Source organism: Gymnoscopelus microlampas (genome assembly GCF_963454915.1).
Source record: "Gymnoscopelus microlampas genome assembly, chromosome: 22".
Taxonomy (NCBI): domain Eukaryota; kingdom Metazoa; phylum Chordata; class Actinopteri; order Myctophiformes; family Myctophidae; genus Gymnoscopelus; species Gymnoscopelus microlampas.
This window is the reverse complement of record NC_139959.1, coordinates 15509266-15531445: the sequence shown is the minus strand read 5'-3', so window position 1 is coordinate 15531445 and position 22180 is coordinate 15509266. Positions and strand designations below refer to the sequence as shown.

Genomic DNA, 22180 nt, shown 5'->3' with positions numbered 1-22180 from the left:
AGGTTGTGATTCGGTATCACTGTGTGTCTCAGCATGAAGTCATTGAGGAATGCAATTATCACTATGGCTAACAGAAGTTTCTCTAAAGAGCAAGGAACACGCAAGGCTACAGGGGACAGGGGAGAGCTAGCCAGAAGAACAGGATTTTTTAGCACCGACTAACATTGACCCCACTGCTCAGAATTTCAAACGGTCTTGTCTTGTGTAGAAATTTACCAACTCCTAGCCAAAATACAGTACACAAAACAGGCACACAAAAGTATTTTCCATGGGTCAAACGTTTGCCAGCCACATTACCTGCCAGCCACATTACCTCCTCTTTCTTCTGTAATGTGCATACGTTTCAGTCTAAAACGTTGCCCAATAAGTCCTCGTTTGCCATTGTTTTATGACTGTTAAGAGTCATTATTTTGAATGAATTTTTTTTCATGGGCCCAAAATGATTCTCTCACAGTGCCAGGGCTGCTATTGTGTGCTCCACTTCCCTTGGCAGACCTTATTCAAAATGCATTACTTGTCTTGAACAATAATTCTTAGAGAAATATTAAAAGTGGTATGGGTTCATATCGCAGATGGGTTCCCCCCCACCACCACTTGAGGTCCCCTCAGCACAGGAAAGACCACATAGTTATCCAGAAAGGGGCACTCTGTGACTGCGGAGTGCATATCTCTGCCAGGCTGGGTGGCCTACTCAGGGCTGTGTAAAGTCGTGGGTTGCAGGACCCATGTAAGCTGCAGGGGGAAAACGTACAACATACAGCGCTTTTGAAAGTGCTCTCATTAACATGTTAAGTGCCCCTTAACATGTGATTCCAATGTGGGATTGATTGGACGTTGCAGTCATGATATGTAGTTTTTGTAAGAAATAGACCCCTCCAACTAATTGTGGAAGCCATTTACAGGCAAACAGCCTGGCATATCAGGAAACGGTTTGATGCTCATTGTCACATGATTCCTGAGATCATGTGTTATGTGTACCTACTATTTAATTTAGTGAAGGCTGGTAAAACCATGTTTCTGCAACAAACAGTGACATTTGTTGAATTTGTGCAACGGGTCTAAGTGAAATTTCTGAGGCTGATTTGAAAATGTATTTGGCCTAGTGGCAGTGTGCACAAAACGTCTGATGCTGTTCGGTCCAGCAGTTTGTGAGATTATCTCCAGAAACACAGAGAGAGTCATCAATATGTCCATACACGGACAAATGTGTCCATGGCAAATGTTAGATTTTGTTTTTACATAACATTATAATGTTCTTATTTTGACCATAAGACCTAATTACTGAATGTCTCAGTCTCCAGGTTTTCTTCAGAATATGTATGACACCGATTTACTATGACACTATGGCACATTAGGAGTCCATGGACAGTGGTTCTCTAACTTTTTATTTTCAAGGACCCCCATAACTCTGAGTGTGTACAAATGGAACCAAATGGGCATTTGTACTCAGAGTTACAGACCTGTAATGGTCAATTTGGACCACCTTCAAGCAACTCTGAGGGTCCCTCAACCCACTATGAGGACCACAGCACTAGTAGTATACATTTAGGGCTAGCTCTGTTTATGGTGATATTTGATGTCCATGGCAAAAATGTAATTTTGTCCACAAGTCGGCATGGCGATGAACCCTACACACAGAGAGGGGTATAAACATAATCTCAGTCCGTGCGCGGCCTTCGGCCTGGCGGAGATAAAAAGCACATACAGGTAGGGCACACCATGCCATTTCACATCAGTGTACTGTACTCAGCAGGACAGGTACCCCCAAATGTCACCCCTGTACTCACTGAGAGCTAAACTGTCACCACCCAAAGAACTCCCACGAGAAGGGAGAAGAGAGACAAGACAGAGGAGAGGAGGAAAGAGGGGAGGTGAGGTGAGGGGAGGGGGACAAACTTATCTCCAAACAAACAGAATCAAACATACAACACTCTCCCAGACAGCTGAGCTGACATCTCCAACCCACCCCAATGAAATAACCCACAGTCACCGTTTTAATATTAATAGAGGGCATATCTACACAACAGCGTTATGGACACGATCAAATATCACAATATTCTTTTGGATCAAATACCCTCAACCAAATACTGTACAGTTTAAGTGGTTTAAGTCCAGGAAAAAGACAACAACACTTACACAGTATCCATACACATTTAGATACTGTGGTAGATCAGTGGTTCTCAAAGAGGGGTCCGGGGACCCCAGGGGTCCTTGAGGGTGTTACAAGGGGTCCCAAGCTAAATTAGTTAATATAGCATCACAATCGGTTTAACCACTTTAACCCCATTTTATACTTCAGCTATTAAATTTTTTTTAATGTTTTTTTTTAGGGGAAACAAACACAAATCTTGTCCCCGGCGCAAAATATTTCCAGACCTATAAAACCTATTTAACACAAAAACAGAGCCGCTCTTTGGCTACATATGGAATACAGCTAGAGTATGTGCTTGGCAAGCAGACAGATGAAAGGTAACGGCAGGTCTCGGAGAGGATTTCATTATCAGATCCTGAACCAGATATAAAAAATTTAAAGAAATCAGCTCGTTTTTCTCTATTATGCTACAGATCTGATACCGCTACACAAACTCCAAGGGAACCGATTTGATCTTGATTCCTCTGGATCACAAAGCCCACCAAATTGAAATTTCTGAAGCTTTTGAGCAGGATAACAGATACGTTGTTGCAATTAGCCTAGTAGTGCACAGTCTGAACACACACTGAACACACCGACGGTAACAACACACTCATCTCAAAGGAGTTGCTGGGGTGCCTCTGTTTCCCGGTCCTCAGCATAACAGATATATGTGGGACAGAGCAACACATTCATGATTCACAAAGGAAACTGCCCGACATTTTTTGTCTTTGTGCACGCATGCATACTGTAGATATCTACTGTAACATACAGAACACACACACACACGTCCCATGTGAACTTCACTCACACAAGAATACCTGTGCAGTATATTATGCATGCATATGATAAGCACGCACGCTCTCTCGCGCGCACACACACACACACACACACACACACACACACACACACACACGTTATTACTATACTTGTGAGGACATGAAACATTGTCAACATGACATAGAAAATTGCTGAAAATAGCAGATCTACAAGCTCAAAATGCTTCGCGCTATCAGCTATTTTTTTGATCTGTGACATCGCCACACAACTAAGTATAAAATAGGGAAAACTCTTATCCTAAACCTGACCTCTAATCCTCCTAACCCCAACCTGAATCTTTTCCTAATTGTAAACTTAATTAGACCCTCCAGAAAAACTCGGGCAAAAATCATAAAAAGAAAAAAGCATAAAATTGATTATGCAGGCTAAAATCCTTGATTTTGCGATGAAATACGCTGGGTTTTTATGTGAATTTATGCGTTGAAATTGCGAAATGTGCGAAATACTGTATGTGCCGCATATTTGTGATGCGATGCGCACATTATGCAATGCGATCACAAAAAAGTGACCCCCGCATAATTATGCGTATAATCGAAGGAAAATGGTCCTCACAATGTCTATTTCTTGAATTCTACTACAGTATACTTGTGGGGACATTTGGCCCTCACAAGTATACAGTAGTAATATAATACAAGTACACACACGCACACACACACACACACACACACACACACACACACACACACACACACACACACACACACACACACACACACACACACACACACACACACACACACACACACACACACACACACACACACACACACACACACACACACACACACACACACACACACACACACACACACGCTACAATGAGAGAGGGAGAGCTTAGCTGCGGTGTTGAGCCCAGAGGGCCGGTCTACTGATTAATGAGGGGAGGAAGGCGAGGAGAGGAGGATAAAGCAGTAGTGTTAATGGAGCTATGATAGATTCCTCCAGGCTTGGAATTTTATAGGTGAATCTCCAGTGTATCTGCACAATATAAAAATACCACAGAGGATCATAAAAAACCCAAACCATGGTGTGGGAGGTGAAATATGCGGATCAGATGGTCTTGAGTATGCAATGAAATACGTTCTGCTAAAAAATCCCCCCGCCAAACCTTACATAATAATAAAGGGAGTGGATTTTGGTTGCGGGTGAACAGAGTTTAAATGTATGTCGCAATTGCTCGTTTACAGAGAACAAATTGGAAATGGTTGAATCATCAACAATGGCCTTCAAATTGCATTGAATCACAACACAGCTCTCCTCTGTCCTTCCAATAACCTCACAGGGAGACTCCACCCACCCTGTGTTGTGATCATGAGGTAAATGTATACACTGAAATATGGATGGTTTCACGTTGAGAGTGAAATAATTGACACATTTTTACACTCACAGCTGAATTCCAATACTAAAATTTCTGCCTCCTCGCTTCCTCCGTCATCTGTTCTCCAACATGTCTGTGTTATGGTGAAATTGGTGGCCTGCCGAAATATGCAGAGTTCAACCAAGCAGTATTTAGGCCACGTATTTAAAGACCTCCATGTAAGTTATGTGAAGTCACACATTTCGGCAGGTCACCAATTTCACCGTAACACCGCCTTGCTGGAGGACAGATGACGGAGGAAGCGAGGAGGCAGAAATTTTAGTATTGGAAATTGGCTTTAGAGCTATAGACCCCTTAACAGACGACGTCACACTGATAAGAACCAGTATGCGTGCAACCAGTATGCGCTAAATGAAACCCATTCTATCAGGTCTCGCCAGGACGTGCCACACTAGCCAACACACAAGAGGGGGTTGGGGTGTGCTGAAACTAGCGCACCCCGAAACAACAGGTTGGAAATTGATTGCGTGAAACAATCACCTGCGCATCCAGTCTCGATGTTAGTAAACAATTAATTGGTCTATATCAACACTCTCGTATTTTACAGGGCAGACATTCAACAACACATTTTCTATTCTATAACTGGTGGCATTACCATCGAATGAAACTCTATTACTTACTTACTTTACTTAGGCCTTTATATTCCTTTCGGAACATAGGCCATTGATGAATCGTTTCCACCCTCAAACTCTATTGTACTGTATTTTAAAGATCAAAGATTCTATTGAGTCAACAGGCTCCAGGTTTATAGTTTCTCTCTTTGTAACTTCACTTAGAGCATCATGTTCTTTGGCCTGCTGCAAAAGAGTATTGCTCATGTTCTCAAATATTGATTGAGCCGTCTAAGATCATAGCAATCCTGATTTCAAGAGCCGGCTACAGGGCACATAATTTATTCATGAGGAACAAATTGGAGGAAAGTATGTACCTGTAGGCCTCTCCCCCATAGTGTTCTACTGCATTTTGTTGGCCTTCCACTGAACTTAATAAATCTATTCACACGGATAATAAATGCATCAAAATTAGGAAACGGATTACACCTTTCTTAATGTCTCAAAAATATGTGTTGCGTGATATAACTATGAGAGTGACAACACTAGCGTAGACTCCCAGTGTAAGAATGGAATGCGGAAGTTCTGTTTCTCAATGAAGTTCCAATGTTTGGAACTACAGTACAGGAGGCAACATCCCACTTTTCGGCGAGATCAAAGCGTGACTTACTGTAACTCTCTCTCTCTATGGGTCTGAGTGTGTTCACACTGGATTTGACACAAAACCCATTGTTGGCGTAGCACACATTTGCACACAGGAACGGTGACACTGTCATCAAGTGATGTTTTGTGGTTGCCCCAAACAGCCATAGTGGGCCTCTTCCTTACTTCCTTCACATGTCTTACCAATTATACCAATTAAGGCTCTGTTCCATTTAGTGTAGCACAGGGTTATCAAACTTTTTAATGTCAAGGACCCCCTTAACTCTCAAGAGTTACACACCCGTAAGGTGCCATTTGGAACCCACTCAAGTAATCATGAGGGCACCTGGACCACACTTTGAGACCCACTGGTGTAGCAGAGTGTTTCCAGTAAGCCAATATACACAATATCAGTACCCCGATTCTGACATTGACCCTGACTGTTTGACCAGCATTTCCTTAATCCTCCTATAATTTGAGAAACCTCTGTCTGTTTGTAGTGCGCGGTGAGACCAAAACCGTTCTGCCCGGTTCTCCTCAGTGGCTGAAGCAATTGATCTGAATGCACACAGCCATTCACCATTACCATGTGCACGGAACAGCAAAGCCCGTTTTTCAATTTCACCAAATGTCAGCTGTTTATTAGCGTTTTTTGTGTTCGGTGGCTCCCGGGTTGCCAGATCATGTGCGCATATCCACCCACGGATATGGACTAGTTAGTATAATTGGTAAGACCTGTGAAGGAAGTAAGGAAGAGGCCCAATTCCTTTCAAATATGGCAAGAGTGCAAGTGCATAGAGCCTATTCTCTCTCTCCCTCTCTCCAGTACATTCACACAAGTGATGTAAACTGTAGCTCAGGGAATGCACACACAGCAACAACAACCCAACTGGGTCCTGCATTCAATTTGTGTGATCGAGCATATCACTCTATTTGCATCGGTTGGCACGTACAGTAGTTGCGACGCGTCGCTTGATATCACATCTTTACATTTACTTAATATTGAATCATGTTGCACACAAAAATTGCGTCACGTCCGTTTTAGCTGCATTTATTTAAAACATTTTCAGCATTCAATCAAGTGGCTAGATTGGTGTCGGGGTGTGGAGGGATTAGGAAAAAGGATGAAAGGCTAGAGTAATGGTTCGCAAAGTGGGGTCTGGGGAGTGGGGACCCTCAGGAGTGGGGGGGGGGGGGGGGGGGTTCCAGAGGGTACCCAGCCAGATGTGTTAATATAACATCAGATTAGAATCAGAATAACCACTTTAACCCTATATACATCGGCCATTTGGAAATAGCCGCACTACAAGCTTACAACGCGCCGCAATGCGACCTGAGCTTGTACATCCGCTAAATCTTGAAATATTTTAGAAACATTTCAACAACATGAATCTTGTATGGCATGAAGTATTTTCAAATGGGGGTCCTTGACATGGGGAGTATCTGAGCACCCTGCTGAGCTATGACTTCTCCAACCATAAGGATTAGTGAACTTTGCACTACAGAGCAGGTCATTAGAAAACACAAAGCCATTGATTCACTGCCCTTTTCTATTATTTTAATGTTTTATGCTTTTGCTTTTATTTTTTTGCTTTATTGTTAAATTATTTGTACTTTTTCTGTAACGCAATATGAGCTGCATTTCATGTCATGAACGGTGCTATACAAATAAAGTTTATTATTATTATTATTATTGTGGGCAACCATTGGCTTGATGTGTCTAGGGGCTTCAGAGCAAGAGACAGAATGAGCGAGAAATGGCAGCTAGAGATAGAAAGAGAGAGAGAGAGTAGATTGGGATTGAAAGAGGGGCCGGGTTTCAGGGTAGAGTCCTATACTTGACATTATGGGACTGTAAGCGAGTGTGATGAAGAGAGTGTATTAATGTTGAAGCATTGTGTGCCACGGCTCCTCTTATCCCCACGTTACTTAATCAGTTGAGTTTTAGACATTGCTAACTGTTAATAGCAACATTTGTCCCTGTTAACGACAGAAAGCTTTTTGATAATTAAGCGCAGTGGAGATCAATGATGTGAAATGTTCAACCGAGATCTGAGCAAAGATTTATTTATGAAACAAACTACATAATAGTGCCACATTTTTCACCGTGAATAACGGCTGTTGCGCAGTTGTTCCCATATCCTGCCGGAGAGACACCATTCATCAGAGCCAATAAGAGCGGGCGATTTGTCTTCAGGTCTTTGTCTGATAGGAGGAAGCTGATGAAAACCAAAGCAAATGGCCAAACGATGTATAGCCCTGCATATTTGTGAATTAATGCACTGAGCCTAGCGGCATCAATCACGAAGGCAACAGAAACTAGGCTACACGGCCCACAAGACACAGCTGAAACCATAAACAAAGTGAGGCGTATATAAAAAACAATATCACCCTCTGTCTGCTGTGGAATATGTACAGTATGCATTCGTAATTCGCTAAGACCAAAGGAGACCCCTTCAAGATGAGTTAAAAACACACAGCTCATTATGGATGGCGAAATCTCTGAGTCCACTGATTAGCTGATTCACTTCAGCTGATTTCCTCGTCTCATTAGCTAAAGCCCACATTGTCAGGGAGAGTGAGTCTCGGCTGACAACAGCCTAACTGTAGCTGACTGTGTCTTTTTTTGAGCTCCACACTGTCAAGTACAGTTCCTAGAGTGAAAAATTATCCCGAATGTCGCCCACCATTCAGGCCCAGTCCTGTCATCGTTAACAGCGAGTGCACAGAAGGGGCCAGATCCTGTCTTAAAGGGCCATGCCATCTCGGGACAATAGACACATTGTTCCCCAGCCACCCCACTCGCTTTGCCCGTGCCTTTGTGGGTCACTGTGCCGCCACCGACATGAGGAACATACCCATAGTATTTCAATACATGCCCTGCTCTCCATGGAAAAGGCCACTGGTCGCTGAGCACAAACCCCCACTTGTGAGTCCAAAACACCCGGGAGAGACAAAAGCAGAGCAGAACAGTAGGTTAATAACTCCACAGAGAGAGAGAGGCAGGCAGGCAGGAAGAGACAGGCAGGGGGTTTGTCACCCATTGAGAGGGGGGTGAATATGCAGTGGGAAGCACCTTGCTCTTGATTATGACTACATATTTAATGACCAGAGAGGGTCAGCAGTGGTTCATATATACCTTCATCAATGCGGATGTCTTCATCAATGCCCCGCCACACAATGCACACACGCACGCACGCACTAGGATTTATGGAATTCCACACAAGCACACAGATGGAGTGGGCACACAGACAGGTATACAGGGGTAACAGACTGACAAAGTCTGCACAGCTCTTCCCTTCCCAAGAGAACTCTTGGGTAGGGAGAAAGACATACACACACACACATCCTTGTGGTGAGGTACCACACAGGACGCTTAGCATCAGTCCATCACCCCAGTGTCCCTGATTAAGACACTTAACCCCTGATTGCTCCTAATGGTACCCACCACTATTCCTAATAGTTAGGATGGGTAAAATGCAGAGGAATATAATAATAATACTATTGTTATAAGTTTCAGCATACTTACAAACTGACTTTTCTGTAACAGTATTCTCTATTTGTCCCCCACTGCGAATGTGGAGGTGGGGCAATTAAACAGTGTCTGTGAGTGAGTGAGTGACTGTGTTTACTGTTTGTCCATTTCACACTGTGATGCTGACATTGTGCCACTAGTCAAGTCAAGGAGGATCTAATCAACAAGGCACAGGTGCAGGGAAACAGATAATATCACCCAACAAAGTTAAGAGGTGCGGAAACCCCAGAAGGGAGGATATTGAAGAATACAAACATCAATAAAATCTTGTTGAAACAGGAAAACAGATGGTATCACCAACAAGTTAAAGACAAGCTGAGACGGAAAATTCTTTTTTTCAGCCCCTTGATAATGGGGACATGGTTAACATAGATGCCCCAAGCAATTGAAGAAATAAAAAATGTCAATAATATTTTTTTTATAGAAAACAACATTGGGTCCAAAATATTTCCTGTAGTCTATGGTCAAATATACTGGCATAATACAGTATATACACTCACCCCGGTCAAATCCGGCGCCCTTGGAACAGTCAGCACCAGGTATTCCTAAACTTTACCTCAGTAAAACTATACCTAAACCTAACCTTATTCCTAACCTTAACCTCAGTAAAACTATGCCTAACCCTTCCCCAATTTTTGGTGCAGAGAATTTCGAGAAACAATTAAGTATACATAATATAACATCATGTATACATAATATTATATCTATCTATCTATCGAGAGAGAGAGAGAGAGAGAAATTGCTCAATACTGTCCACAACTCAGACATCGGATATACATTATCTCTGTATTCAAGTGATCAAGATGTATCTGCCTTACAAAGTTTGCAGGCCCTGGGTAGACAATGCAGTCTGGCGGAGACCTGCTCTCAGAGGAGTGTACTTTTCATTGTCTATTCATTGAAGTAACTTGCTCGTTATTTTTTGTTTTACGAGAGGAGAGAGCGAAAACTTAAGTCTTTAAAAATCACACCCTGTGTGAAGGAAGCGGTGCCTTTGGGGCGGGCCTTAACTCATTTCAGTTCGTCCCTATTGGTGGTCTGAGTCCACTTACCAAATTTGTACTTGGTAGCATGCTGCAAACTGGAATGATGGCTGTTTAAAGCCCAGCCAATGGGCAGACAGAGGGGGCGGGGCTTAAGTAATGACAGTTAGTCCCTATTGCTGGCTTTAGTCCATGTACAAAATTTGTACTCCATAGCATGCTGCGAACTTGAGTTATGGCTGTTTGAAGGCCAGCCAATGGGAAGACAGAGGGGGCGGGGCTTCAGCAATTCATGCTGGTCCCTATTGGTGGTCTAAGTCCACACACCAAATGTGGACTTGGTGGCATGGTGCAAACTGGAGTTATAGCTGTTTAAAATCCCGTGCTCATACGGGCGCTGGGGGTCCCTGGACCCCTCTTTGATAACGTCATCAATTCATGCTCGTCCCTATTGGTGGTCTAAGTCCACATACCAAATTTGGACTTGGTGGCATGCTGCAAACTGAAGTTATAGCTATTTGCTTCTTAGCCGTGCTCATCCCGTGCTCAAACAAACGGCCCGTGCTCAAACAAACGGACACGCAGACAGAGTCAAACGTAGAGTGGTTGGCACCGCTAAAAACTATGGTTATATTACTGTGCGCTACATATGGACGCTTCATAGCCAGGTCCATTTACACACTTGCGAGAAAAGCACAAAGGAGATGAAGGGGAGATGAGAGGAGAGGTGAGGATAGGGCTCTGTCTGCTGTATATGTTGTGCTACAAGCGCTTCATATCCAGTCAATGAACCATGTTGGGTAAACGAGAATGTGTGTGTCTACGATACTCGTTTGATCACTGATGGATGGATGGCTTACCTGAGAATGTCAGCACATTATAATAACAAGCACCCACTGGGTAGATGTCAACAATGAAACAAGCAATGCTGATTAGGGATTCAGGATTATCATTCTGCAAAGGGGAGAGAAAAATAGTCCCACAACTTACTACTCTGTAGTAAGACGGTGGCGCATTCCAAAAGGAAAAGATAAGCTATCATCGCATTGCAATGCATTGATACCTTGTAGACCTGTCCTTTTTGGTGAGCAACACCATTAAGTGATGGAGTATAAATTAATCTTAGCAAGGTCTGAGGAAGAGCCTGCCGGCTCGAAATGTCACCAATAAAAATACCCACGAGGGTAGCAGTATTCTGGTATGCGGATTTTATTGTTGTTTCATGTCTAAATGTATCTTAACATTATAGAAAGCACGGTCAATTAACAGGAATATACAAGGAAACATCTGTTAAATGAACAACCTTAAGAAGATCCATCTTGATTGTCAAATGTTTACTTCTGCTGGCTGGAGGCGGACCATACTAAACGTTGAGTAGGTGACGTCATCACCAACATCATACAGTACATGGACCCATCTATATGTGTAGACCAGTGGTTCTCAACCAGTGGTCCGGGGACCACCAGTGGTCCTTGAAGGGGTTCCAGGTGGTCCCCAGTTAAATAGTAGATAGTTAGGAACCAAATGGACCCTTATGGGTCTGTAACTCTGAGAGTGTACACATTTGTACCCTCTCAGAGTTAAATTAAGATTGTTTTTACAATATGAATTGGGGTCTCAGAGATCGAAATGTTATTAACACTCATTCAGTGCCAATGACGTCGGTCACCGACGTCACGTTTTTATAAGCCCAGGGTGCCAATGACGTCATTGGCACCCTGGGCTTATAAAAACGTGACGTCGGCGACGTCATTGGCATTTTAAAAACATGTTATTAATTAAATAAAATAAATTCAAAAGAAATGTTCAGAACCCAAGATATGATGATTTGCTGCTCCATTCACTTCTTGTTTAACATCTTACTGAAAAGGGCTGTATCTCGCTTCCTAAGTACTTTTTTTTTACAACGTATTTTGGCTCTGGCATTCAGAGCCAAACTGCCAGAAATAAGTCAGGCACTGAATGAGTTAAATGGGGGTCCGTAGCCTTAATGCATGTCAAACTGGGGGTCCTTGAAATTAAAATGGTTGAGAATCACTGGTGTAGACCATTGGGCCTTCAGCAGGGGGTCCGGGTCCTCCGGGACCCCTTGGTGGTCCTCAGAGTTACTACAGGAGGGCCGCCAATTCATACGCCTACTGGCAGCGTGCAACAAAAAGGTTTGGTGCCATTGGTCCAGCGGTTAATGAGATCAGCCATGAACACAGGCAGACAGACAGGGGTGAAAACATAACTTGATTTATTAATTTTGTTTGTTATAAATTTTCGAAATTTAAAAAAGGTGATAAAGGTCATCTTTTTTGTTTAATTTCATGACAATAATTTAATTTGTTTAAATTGGCTGGGTTTCCATTGACTGTATATAAAACTCATGTACAAGCCCACATCACAGAGCCTAAGTAAGACTGACGGGTCTGGCACGGCCGGAGGATTTACCCGCAGTAAACCTACAGTAGATGAACCATTCATAATTCATTTTTGAGCTTTAAAAGCCCCAAGAAAAGACAGAAATCAAAAATATTCAACAGCTGACCTTTTCTGTTTACCTCAGTGACCTAAAGCGGCAAAACACGGTCCTAGATGGAGAGACCGTCCGCCACACGAATTACTCAAAGGTCATGTTATTCAGCTTTTCAAGACAGCCAATCCCTCTGATAGCATCGGCCAATTTTTTTCTTCCGCCCACTGAAAGGAAGGCAGGGCCACACGCACAATGGCAATATCCTGCATCAGCGCTGTCATTCCTCCTACTGTAAGTCGGAGCGAGTTTAAGCACTTAAACCCTCTAGTCTTAGTGAAACAGACCTGAGGTGAAACTGTACTTGTAATACCCCCCCCCCCCCTCTACTGTACCTCATATCTCTTCGCCACAAAATAGCCGATCTACAAGCGTACTTGTAGATTGATTGCTTTATTGATGATTGATTGAATACTTTATTAACAGTTTGCAAAAACAAGCACAGGGAAGTACAGTTCAATACAAGGTCTGTTAAGAGGATTTTAAACCCAGGGAAGCACTATGGCTTGTTTCCATTGGGGTCCTTTGTACTCAATTCATCGAAAAATTATAGGGATGCTGGCGTTCAACCGGTTAATCTTATCTTCATACGGCGGCAATTCACTAGTAACCCCCGTCTGTACCGTAGACACACACATCCCACTGCAACGTTGTCTATCCATGTCTCCCATGAGCATGTGTACAGTGTGTCTTGACTCAGTATTATAATGGCGTACGGGTACAAAGCCACGGGATTAGAGGAATTAATTGAGGATTCGCAGATTTCGCACACTGTTCCCTGCCAGCAGACTGTTTACTTGTTTGTCGGCACATCCGTGCCGATTCTTCTATGTTGGACCGAACACGCGTGTGTGCGTGTGTGCGTGCATGCGTGCGTGCGTGCGTGCGCATGTGTGTGTGTGTGACGTGTGTGTGTGTGTGTGTGTGTGTGTGCGGAAACTGCACGTAGGGGTTATAGTAGAGGGTGCAGTGTAGGGGTGATGAATAGGATAGACTTGTGCTCTGTCTCTCAGCTGTCTGCAAACCAGTGAAGGACATAAAGGTGAGAGAGACACAGAAGAGAAGAGAGAGGGGGAGAGGTGGGGAGGGGGGGGGGTAAGGTGAAGGACATAGAATGGTAAAAAAGGGAGAGAGAGATAAAAGAAAAAAACGGGAGAGAGAAACTGAGAAGTTTGGGAGTGGAGGTGAGAAGTGGGAGAACATGAAGGTGAGAGAGAGGAGGAGAGGTGAGGAACAGAGGGAGGATTACAGAGAGCAGAGGGAAAGAAAGGACCACTTGTGCATTCGAGAACATTACACTGCTGCCTCTTCAGACAACAAAGCGACAAAAGGCAGCGGATAAAGCAGAAAAATCCCATCCATCCATGTGAAGAGGTGGAAGTACAATAACAACAACAACAACACCACCACCACCGCAAGAGTTCTTGGAAACCAACCGGGGCCGTGGGGAGGGGAGGGGTCGGGGGGGGGGTTGTTTTGACTATTCGGCAAGAATAGCGACGTGACCGCTCGCTACCGCCTCACCTTCACACATGATGGGGTTTGAAAATGAGCCAATCATATTGACTGATGCTGATGAGTTTGGTTGAAGCTGTTTGTTGTAGCCGCTGCGATTCAAAGCACGCAGAGGGAGCCACTCAACTGTACTATTTCATAATCGGCGATAAATAAAGAAAATGTATGAAACATCTTAAAATGGCAAAGCATTATAGGATCTAGACTGCAGGTTTAGGATTTGGAAGGTCAACTGTGATGGAACGCCGGCCCTTGACGTGTGATATTTTCACTCTCCATTAAAAGCGTAAAGTAGCATAATATGTATCACTGGATGAGGACAACACAGGGGACTTATACAGTAGCTGGACAGTGGCCAATTAATATAGCCTATAATATAGAATAATCGCTCTCCTCCACACAAATGTAGACCTGAAGGAATTGCCTAGTAACTGAAACAGGATAGACCCATAGAAAGATGTCACGGTAGCCGTTTTGGTCCTATGTGTCCCCCTGCATCCTATAACAGGAACCACAGGGGAGCTCTTTGAAGAGTTCTGAGTGCTCCCCCCCATCAAAATGAGGAATTCAAATTAATTTACCTAGTAATATTGTATTCACCAGAGGCCAGCACAGTGAGAATGTGTATAAGAATGACTATTCTGATCAAAGGTTTGCACTGTTATTAGTATAGACATGTACACAGCGGTTCTGTACGGAATCATATCTCACTGTGAAAATGAGTTGCTGGAGACAAAATTCTATTACATTTCCTAGTGTATAATGTATGTTGGACTATCTGGGTGTCTTTGACAAGACAGAGTTTGAGATAGGCGCCGTGAGGTAAAGAGATCCGGATTTCTATGTCCCATCTATCTTCCTGGTATGGCTGGGCGATATGGACAAAATTGTATATCACTATATTTTCGACTAATATTGAGACGATATTGTGCCATCATAAAATATTTACACAATGACATTTTCCGATCAGTAATGCCATTTTTCGATCAGTAATACCTATTCAATAACTGTTGAACAACAAATAACAGTACATCTAGAACAGTCGGGTAAGTTACGAAAATTGCATAACTTCACTGTACTGAAGCATAAATATATAACATTTATGCCATAACACAATTATTATATTAATGATAACCACAATCCCAGAACTATGTAGTATCATGGAGAGATCAACATGCACACTCATAAACATGTTTGTGTTGCTGGGAATGGGAGCAAAATCCCCTTAATAAAACTTTCACAAAAAACTGCAGACTGCAATACTTTTTAATCACTGTTTAGGTCAGGGACCTTCATCAGAAGGATAATGATAAAGATCCATGTTCCACCAAAACATTGACTAATAAAGCAGAGAAAATTGGGTGCGGGAGTATGCAGTTTCTTTGTGAAAGGTAATATCAAGTCTCATATCACGATATCAATGTTATTGGTTTTACTTTTTATCTGATATAATGTTTAGCTTTTTTTATTCTCTGAGGAAGACACCACAAAACAATTTGCAATCTTGCTTGCTGATTAAGTCATCTAAAAGAAGATTTGTGTGCTACAATGTCTTTCTCTGGGTTAAGCCTGAGTTATACCACCTAAAATAGTTGATCTACCAGTTCACAACACATTGCGCCGTGTTGTGAGCTTGTAGATCTGCCATTTTATTTTCGGACACCAGTGCCCGACTACGTATAAACCTCAGGCTTTAGTCCTTATACGGTGCAGTTAGAGTGGTGTTATTGATCCATTTGTCCATTACTGAGAGCAGAAAAGCGAGACTCTCTACATTTATAATATCGATATATTGCCCAGCTCTACTGGGTATGAATGTGGCTCTGTTGGTCTTTATATCCTGTATTACACTTTGTTTCTGTCCGCATGCTTCCCTGCCAAAACCCTGCTGTAAGTACCTTTCCACCCTCTGCCTGATATTGTGTGAACCAATCATGTGTTTTTTGGGAATTATTTGGAGTCCATTTTAATTGAGTCTACACATTGACTCGATGTCATGAAATGTTGATAGCTGCTCTCATTAAACTTTTGGGGAAGGGGGGAAAAGACTAAAGAAATCTAACCTCTGTTATAATTACTGAAAATAAGAAAACCCCGGAAATATTACACCTTTTTACACCAAAAACTTTCATTGTGTAAATATTTTGTGACAACACAAATAGTTATCCCCACCATATATCATAAATATTACATCTTTTTATACCACAGATAATACAGATTTTTGATCGGCTCGAAGAGGTGTCAGTTAATATTGATTGCCAGTTAAAATGCGTTATCTACGCACCTCAAACATAGTCACAGACAGTCAAGAGTTTAATTATAGTTCTAAAAGAAAAATCTATGCATATTGTCACGGCTGTTCCGCTACTACCTGCCCAGCAGGTGTCACTCTCCCCTCATGATTTACCCATCTATGTGTCATGCGTTACACCTGTGTCGATTGTCCATTGTGTTCACCTGTTTCCTGTTAACGTGTGTGTGTGTGTGTGTGTGTGTGTGTGTGTGTGTGTGTGTGTGTGTGTGTGTGTGTGTGTGTGTGTGTGTGTGTGTGTGTGTGTGTGTGTGTGTGTGTGTGTGTGTGTGTGTGTGTGTGTGTGTGTGTGTGTGCGCGTGTGTCCTTTTGTTAGTCTGTGCCTCATCATCTGTTTATTATGCGGTTAATAAGCCTGTGGAATCCTGCATGGTATTTGATGGTCCCTGTCTTCCTGCTTGTACTGTGCTTGTTTGTGTTCCTGTTTTCAGCCTGTTGTGAAAGTAAACTTGTTTTACCCCACTCTTGTCTTGCGTTATCATTTACATAAATTGTCATTACTTTTTTTTTTTGCACATACAGCAGGAACACCTTGGTTGGTTTTAACTCCCCAATTAAATGATATTCTATTCTATATTGACGTTAAGCACTTGAACCCTAGCATCCCTATTCTGGGGCTAACATTTGGCAAAAATAGCAGATCTACAAGCTTGTTGCATTGTGAGCTTGTAGATCAGCTATTTTCAGCAAAAAAAAATGTGTGTAGTAGAGCGAAAACCGGAGGAGGCCTAGTATAGAGTCCTTGGGAATCCGGTCAACTAAGTATACTAAGTGATTAACCACTTGAACCCCAGCATCCCCATTCGGAACATTCACCAAAAATAGCCGATCTATTAAGCTCACAGCGCATAGTGCGAGATTGTAGATCTGATATTTTTGGTGTAGATCGGAAAAACAGTACAGTGCAACTCAGGTCTGTTTTACTAAGACTAGAGGTCTAAGTAAAGTGGTTAACATAACACAATGTGCAGACACATTATGTAAATGAAAAGAAGGTCATAGGGTACATACATAGCATAAAATAAGTACAGAATCAAAACACAACAATGTGAGGTAGTGTATATCTGAGATATTTGTAATAGAGCTGTGCAAACAGCTTTGTAAACATGGCAGTATAGCAGAAAGACAGTCAATTAAAGGTAGGGTAAGTGATATTTTTTGGTTAAAACAAAAAGTATTTTGTTAAAAGGTTAAAGCACTATATTCTGATAGTAATCATTGCTATAGAGTGTTTGTTCAGTAACAGGAGTCTCCCCGTCTCTCCAGCTCTTTAATAAACAGAAAATACATTTTCCGGTAGGTGTCAAAATATCAGCCAATCAGGAGAAAGTACCCATTTTTAAGCTTAATTTTTATAGTGTTCCAGTTCCAATTTTGCCTGCTCATTTCTTAGCATCATCACTTCCGATTTCACTTGTTTAATCTATATCCTGATTGAGTTCTCTATCCTGATTGGATAACATTGGAAATGAAACTGAAACTGAAACGAAAATGCATTTTCTGTTTTATAAAGAGCTGGAGAGACAAGGAGACTCCTTTTACTGAACAAACACTCTATAGTAATGAGTACTAACAGAATATAGAGCTATTTAACACTTATTTTAACCAAAGAAAATCACTTACCCTACCTTTAAAGTGCAAAAACAGGGTGAGGATAATGATATATTATATTATGGGATAATAATTATATGCTGGTGCAATAATGTACCAAAATGAGCTGTGTGGTGGTGGAACAGGACCTTCTGAAAAGCATATAAATGTCTGACAGTTTTGGCGAATACTGTGACCAATACCGGGTCCATTATTTTAAAAAGTCGATTCAGAAATGGGATTGGATTTCAACACCCCCAGCCTAAAACCATGTTGTTGTCTATTTCTCCACACACACACACGGGGTCTCCCGAGGCCACCGTCCATCATACGGAGTCCCCCAGAGGCTGGACAACATACACAGACACAAGGAGCAGAACAAGCGCCGCTTTTCTATGATGAAATGGCAGCAGGCACATTTGGAAGGCTGAGGGAGTGGGCGAGCAGGACACAATAAACATACTGTTTTTTTCTCTCTCTCTCTCTCTCGCTCGCTCTCTCCAGCGCCTCGAACAGCAGGGACGAAGAGATCTAGAGCTGGCAGTGATAAGACATCCATACCTCCAGCACAGCCAACGCTGTGTGCCGTGCGTCTTCTCTCGCTTAGTAATGGGCTACACACGCTCTTCTCCTCCTCTATCTCAATATCTGGATGCATGCAGCTAATAGCATGTGAGGGAGTAAATAGACCAAGCCAACTTTATCCCATTCAATCCGGGAACACATACTGTGTCATCTTAGATTTCTTTTAGCTATAACCATTATGTTATACTTTGGGCTATTCAAAAATAGCTATGAGCTTGTAGATCTGCTATTTTTTTTGAAAAATCGTGAACATAAATGTTTTTTAAAGCGAACATTTTTAACTCAAATCTTTGCTTCTGGGGATTCTACAAATGTCCTCTAAATCCCAACAGCTTATGTTGCTATAATATCAGTGGTTCTCAAACTTCAAGCATCACCCAAAAAGATATGTACAGTATTTGGCCGTGGAACCCCATCTCAAAATATTTTGTTCCAGGGACCCCCAGAAGCAAAGATTTTAGTTAAAAATGTATGTGTGTGTGTGTGTGTGTGTGTGTGTGTGTGTGTGTGTGTGTGTGTGTGTATGTATATATATATATATATATATATATATATATATATATATATATATATATATGAGCTTGTACATGTATATCTGCCATTTTTGGAAAGCCAAAGAAATCTAAAATGACACAGATGCGTTCCCGGATTGAATGGGTTATACGAGCGAGCTAATTAGAATATGGGGGGGAGAAAGAAAACACATTGTTTTAATTTGCTAGTGTTGTGCACAAGGTTCAAAACTCCCTCATATCATGAGCAACAGCGGTATAACTTTTCTCAACGTCAGTCTATAAAGTAGAGCCCGACCCATGCATCGGTCTGACTTTTTTTACGACACCGGCGGTTGTTATTATAGTAACAGGTGTGACTCAATCATTAAGGGTTGCAACGCATTGTGAGCTTGTAGATCAGTCTTTTTTGTTTTAATACGGCTTAAGTGGTTATAAGCTTAACATTGCTTAATATATAAGTTCATTTTTTAGTTGGTTACATGCGTTTACTTAGATAGAATAGAACTTAGATAGAATAGAAACTTGAACCTAATCAAGGTTTTTACTAATTTGATTAGAAACCTTTTGCAATTTTTGCCAAAATATTGGTCAAAACGTTGGTAATCGGTGGTCTAGGAGGACTCTCCAAAATCGGGATCGGACCCAAAAACTCTGGCATCGGTCAGGGTCTATCCTCTAAAGGCGCCCCTATGATGCTTAAAGCAACAAAAGAGTGGTGTTGATGAAGCCAGGTGATGATATGAGAAAGCAGACATCATTAGCCACCATCATCACACCTCATCAGCAGCGAGTCTGCTCTGTTAGCCTTGTCAGTGTAATGAGCTGGAAGGATGGACAAAAGCAGATGGCTTCATGAGTCAGACAATAAGGCACTCATAATTGAATATAGACCATTATGTGGCAAGGAGGCTACAGTTCCCTGTACTGTATCTCAATGTTAATGCAGCATTTGAGGTATTTAACAGATGAAATACTAAACACTATTCAAAGCAAGTTGCATTTCGGTCTCTTCAGTGCTGAATGAGAGTTAAGTATGGAAGACCAACAAGGATGTGTTGTGACAATAAGTAATAATGTCGTACAGTGTGGTATTACTAATACAGTATGTCCTATAATAAGCCAAATAAGCCATTGTTGTCATGCCAAAATATTCCACAAACCATTAGCTGTTTTCTTGTCATATTATAGCCCAATACCTACGATATGTATTAGCAGCATGACATAACGTCGTAGTAATTATAGTCTACACTTATTTTGATATGACCAGAAAAAAAGGAAAAAAAACTTGAACATTTTAAACTTTGAGCGTCGGTAATAAAGTTGACATATAAATAAAACACTGGACATTAATAATTTACTGCAATGTGCGCATCAGCGGCAAGAGAAGAGCCTATCCAAACAACAAACCCTTTTAAGATTTAGCTGTGACAAACAACACACAAGCCAAAACAACTTGAATTCACCCCAATTGTGAACAGTGTTTACAGACAGTGTTTTCAGCAGCACTACAGTGTAAAGTGAAACCTAGTCATTATAGGAGAATAGACTCTATAATCCTGTTTTTCCTCTGGAAGCAGGGATCACTGCAGGACAGCCTCCCCATGGGGGCAAATAGAGACCTTTTTTTAAATCCAGCTTGCCCCTGATGCTGCTATAAACCCGCAAACAACTGGAGGAGAGGAGAGCCCCCCTCCTTTCCCTCCTCCACCACCTTCTCTACCTTCTCCAACCTCCTCCTCCTCCTCCGCGCTACAACAGCAAGTGCTACTGTTATTATATCCATACTCACCCCCAGTTTCTTGCTCCGTATCCTCACGTATCCCTGTTTCACTATGTCGTTGAAGTTGGAAGCCATGGCAAAGAAGCCAATTCCCCCTTATGGTTATTGTCCCCCCGTTCCGTCCCGATGTCGATATCGATAGATACCGAAGTCTCTCTTGCTTTAGAAAGGGTTGGAGGCGAAGGGGTGGGTGGGGTACGTGTCAGTCAGTCAGTCCGAGGTGGACCGCACCGCTCCAGGCAGGCTGAGGCAACCTGCTCCAGTGTCAGCAGCGCTCGGGCAGCCAGCCGGCTTCAGTGGCGCGTTCCATCCGGGAGGCAGCAGGGAGATACCATTCTCTACTAGCCTGGACTGTTAGTCAGCTGATTGAATTCAGCCGAGAGAGAGACAGAAAGGCTAGAGAGAGAGAGAGAGAGAGAGATGTGGTGGTGATGATGGTGCGTTCCATCCGGGAGGCAGCAGGGAGATACCATTCTCTAGCCTAGTGTTTCCCAAACACTGGGTCGAGACCCATTAGTGGGTCGCAGGACCAGTTTTTATGGGTCGCGAGTAGCTCTGGTCTGGACAATAGCGTTAGATAACGCTATGGACGCTATGATACTTTCGTGCCGTTGCCCGCACACCTGCGGGAGCGCAGCCTCTCGTCTGTAGTAAAAATAAGAAATGCACTTTCGCTACTCACCAAAACAAAGACGGTTTTAATGTGTTGAAAGACTACTTTCCTTAGTGGGAACACTCGCAGACCCCCGCCTCACGTCTAAAATACACTTTATGGACAGAAAATAAAATATTTCACCGGAAGGAAAAATCTGGTCAATAGAAAAATTCCATTGACCAGATCTGTAGGGGGCGCAGTAGATGAACTAATGTTTTTTTTCCTTCTGGTGAAATATTTTCTTTTCAGGCCAAAAAGTGTATTTTAGACGTGAGGTAGGGGGCTCCGAGTGTTCCCACTAAGAAAAGTAGGCTTTCAACATATTAAAACCATCTTTGCTTTGGTGAGTAGCGAAAGTGTATGTTTTATTTTTACTACAGACGAGAGGCTGCGAGGCCTGCGCTACCAGGGGTGTGCGGTCTACGGCTCCAAAGTACCATAGCGTTAAGGAGAGTTCCTCCTAAGAGCTAGGTCGCGAGTAAATATCCTCTTATTTTTCGTTTCTTACATTTTGTTTTTGATTATTATTTCAAAATATTTTCCAAAAATGCTACGAATTTCATGAATGACATAAAAGCAAAAAAAAATAAGGCTTCGAAGCCTGATAGGCTCTCGAAACCTTAAAAAAAACATGTTTTTCAAAAATAATTT

The 22180-nt window shown here is 42.3% G+C and overlaps 1 protein-coding gene across 1 annotated transcript in view; it reads right to left on the bottom strand.

Moving 5' to 3' along the window:
* Positions 1-20967, bottom strand: part of dok6 (docking protein 6) — a 96080-nt gene extending 75113 nt beyond the window's left edge. Inside the window, exon 1 of the mRNA XM_084048940.1 lies at positions 20884-20967. Coding sequence (XP_083905066.1) covers positions 20884-20949 — 66 coding nt within the window. The 5' untranslated portion in view covers positions 20950-20967. The remainder of the gene's footprint in view (positions 1-20883) is intronic.
* Positions 20968-22180: the final 1213 nt, after the last annotated feature.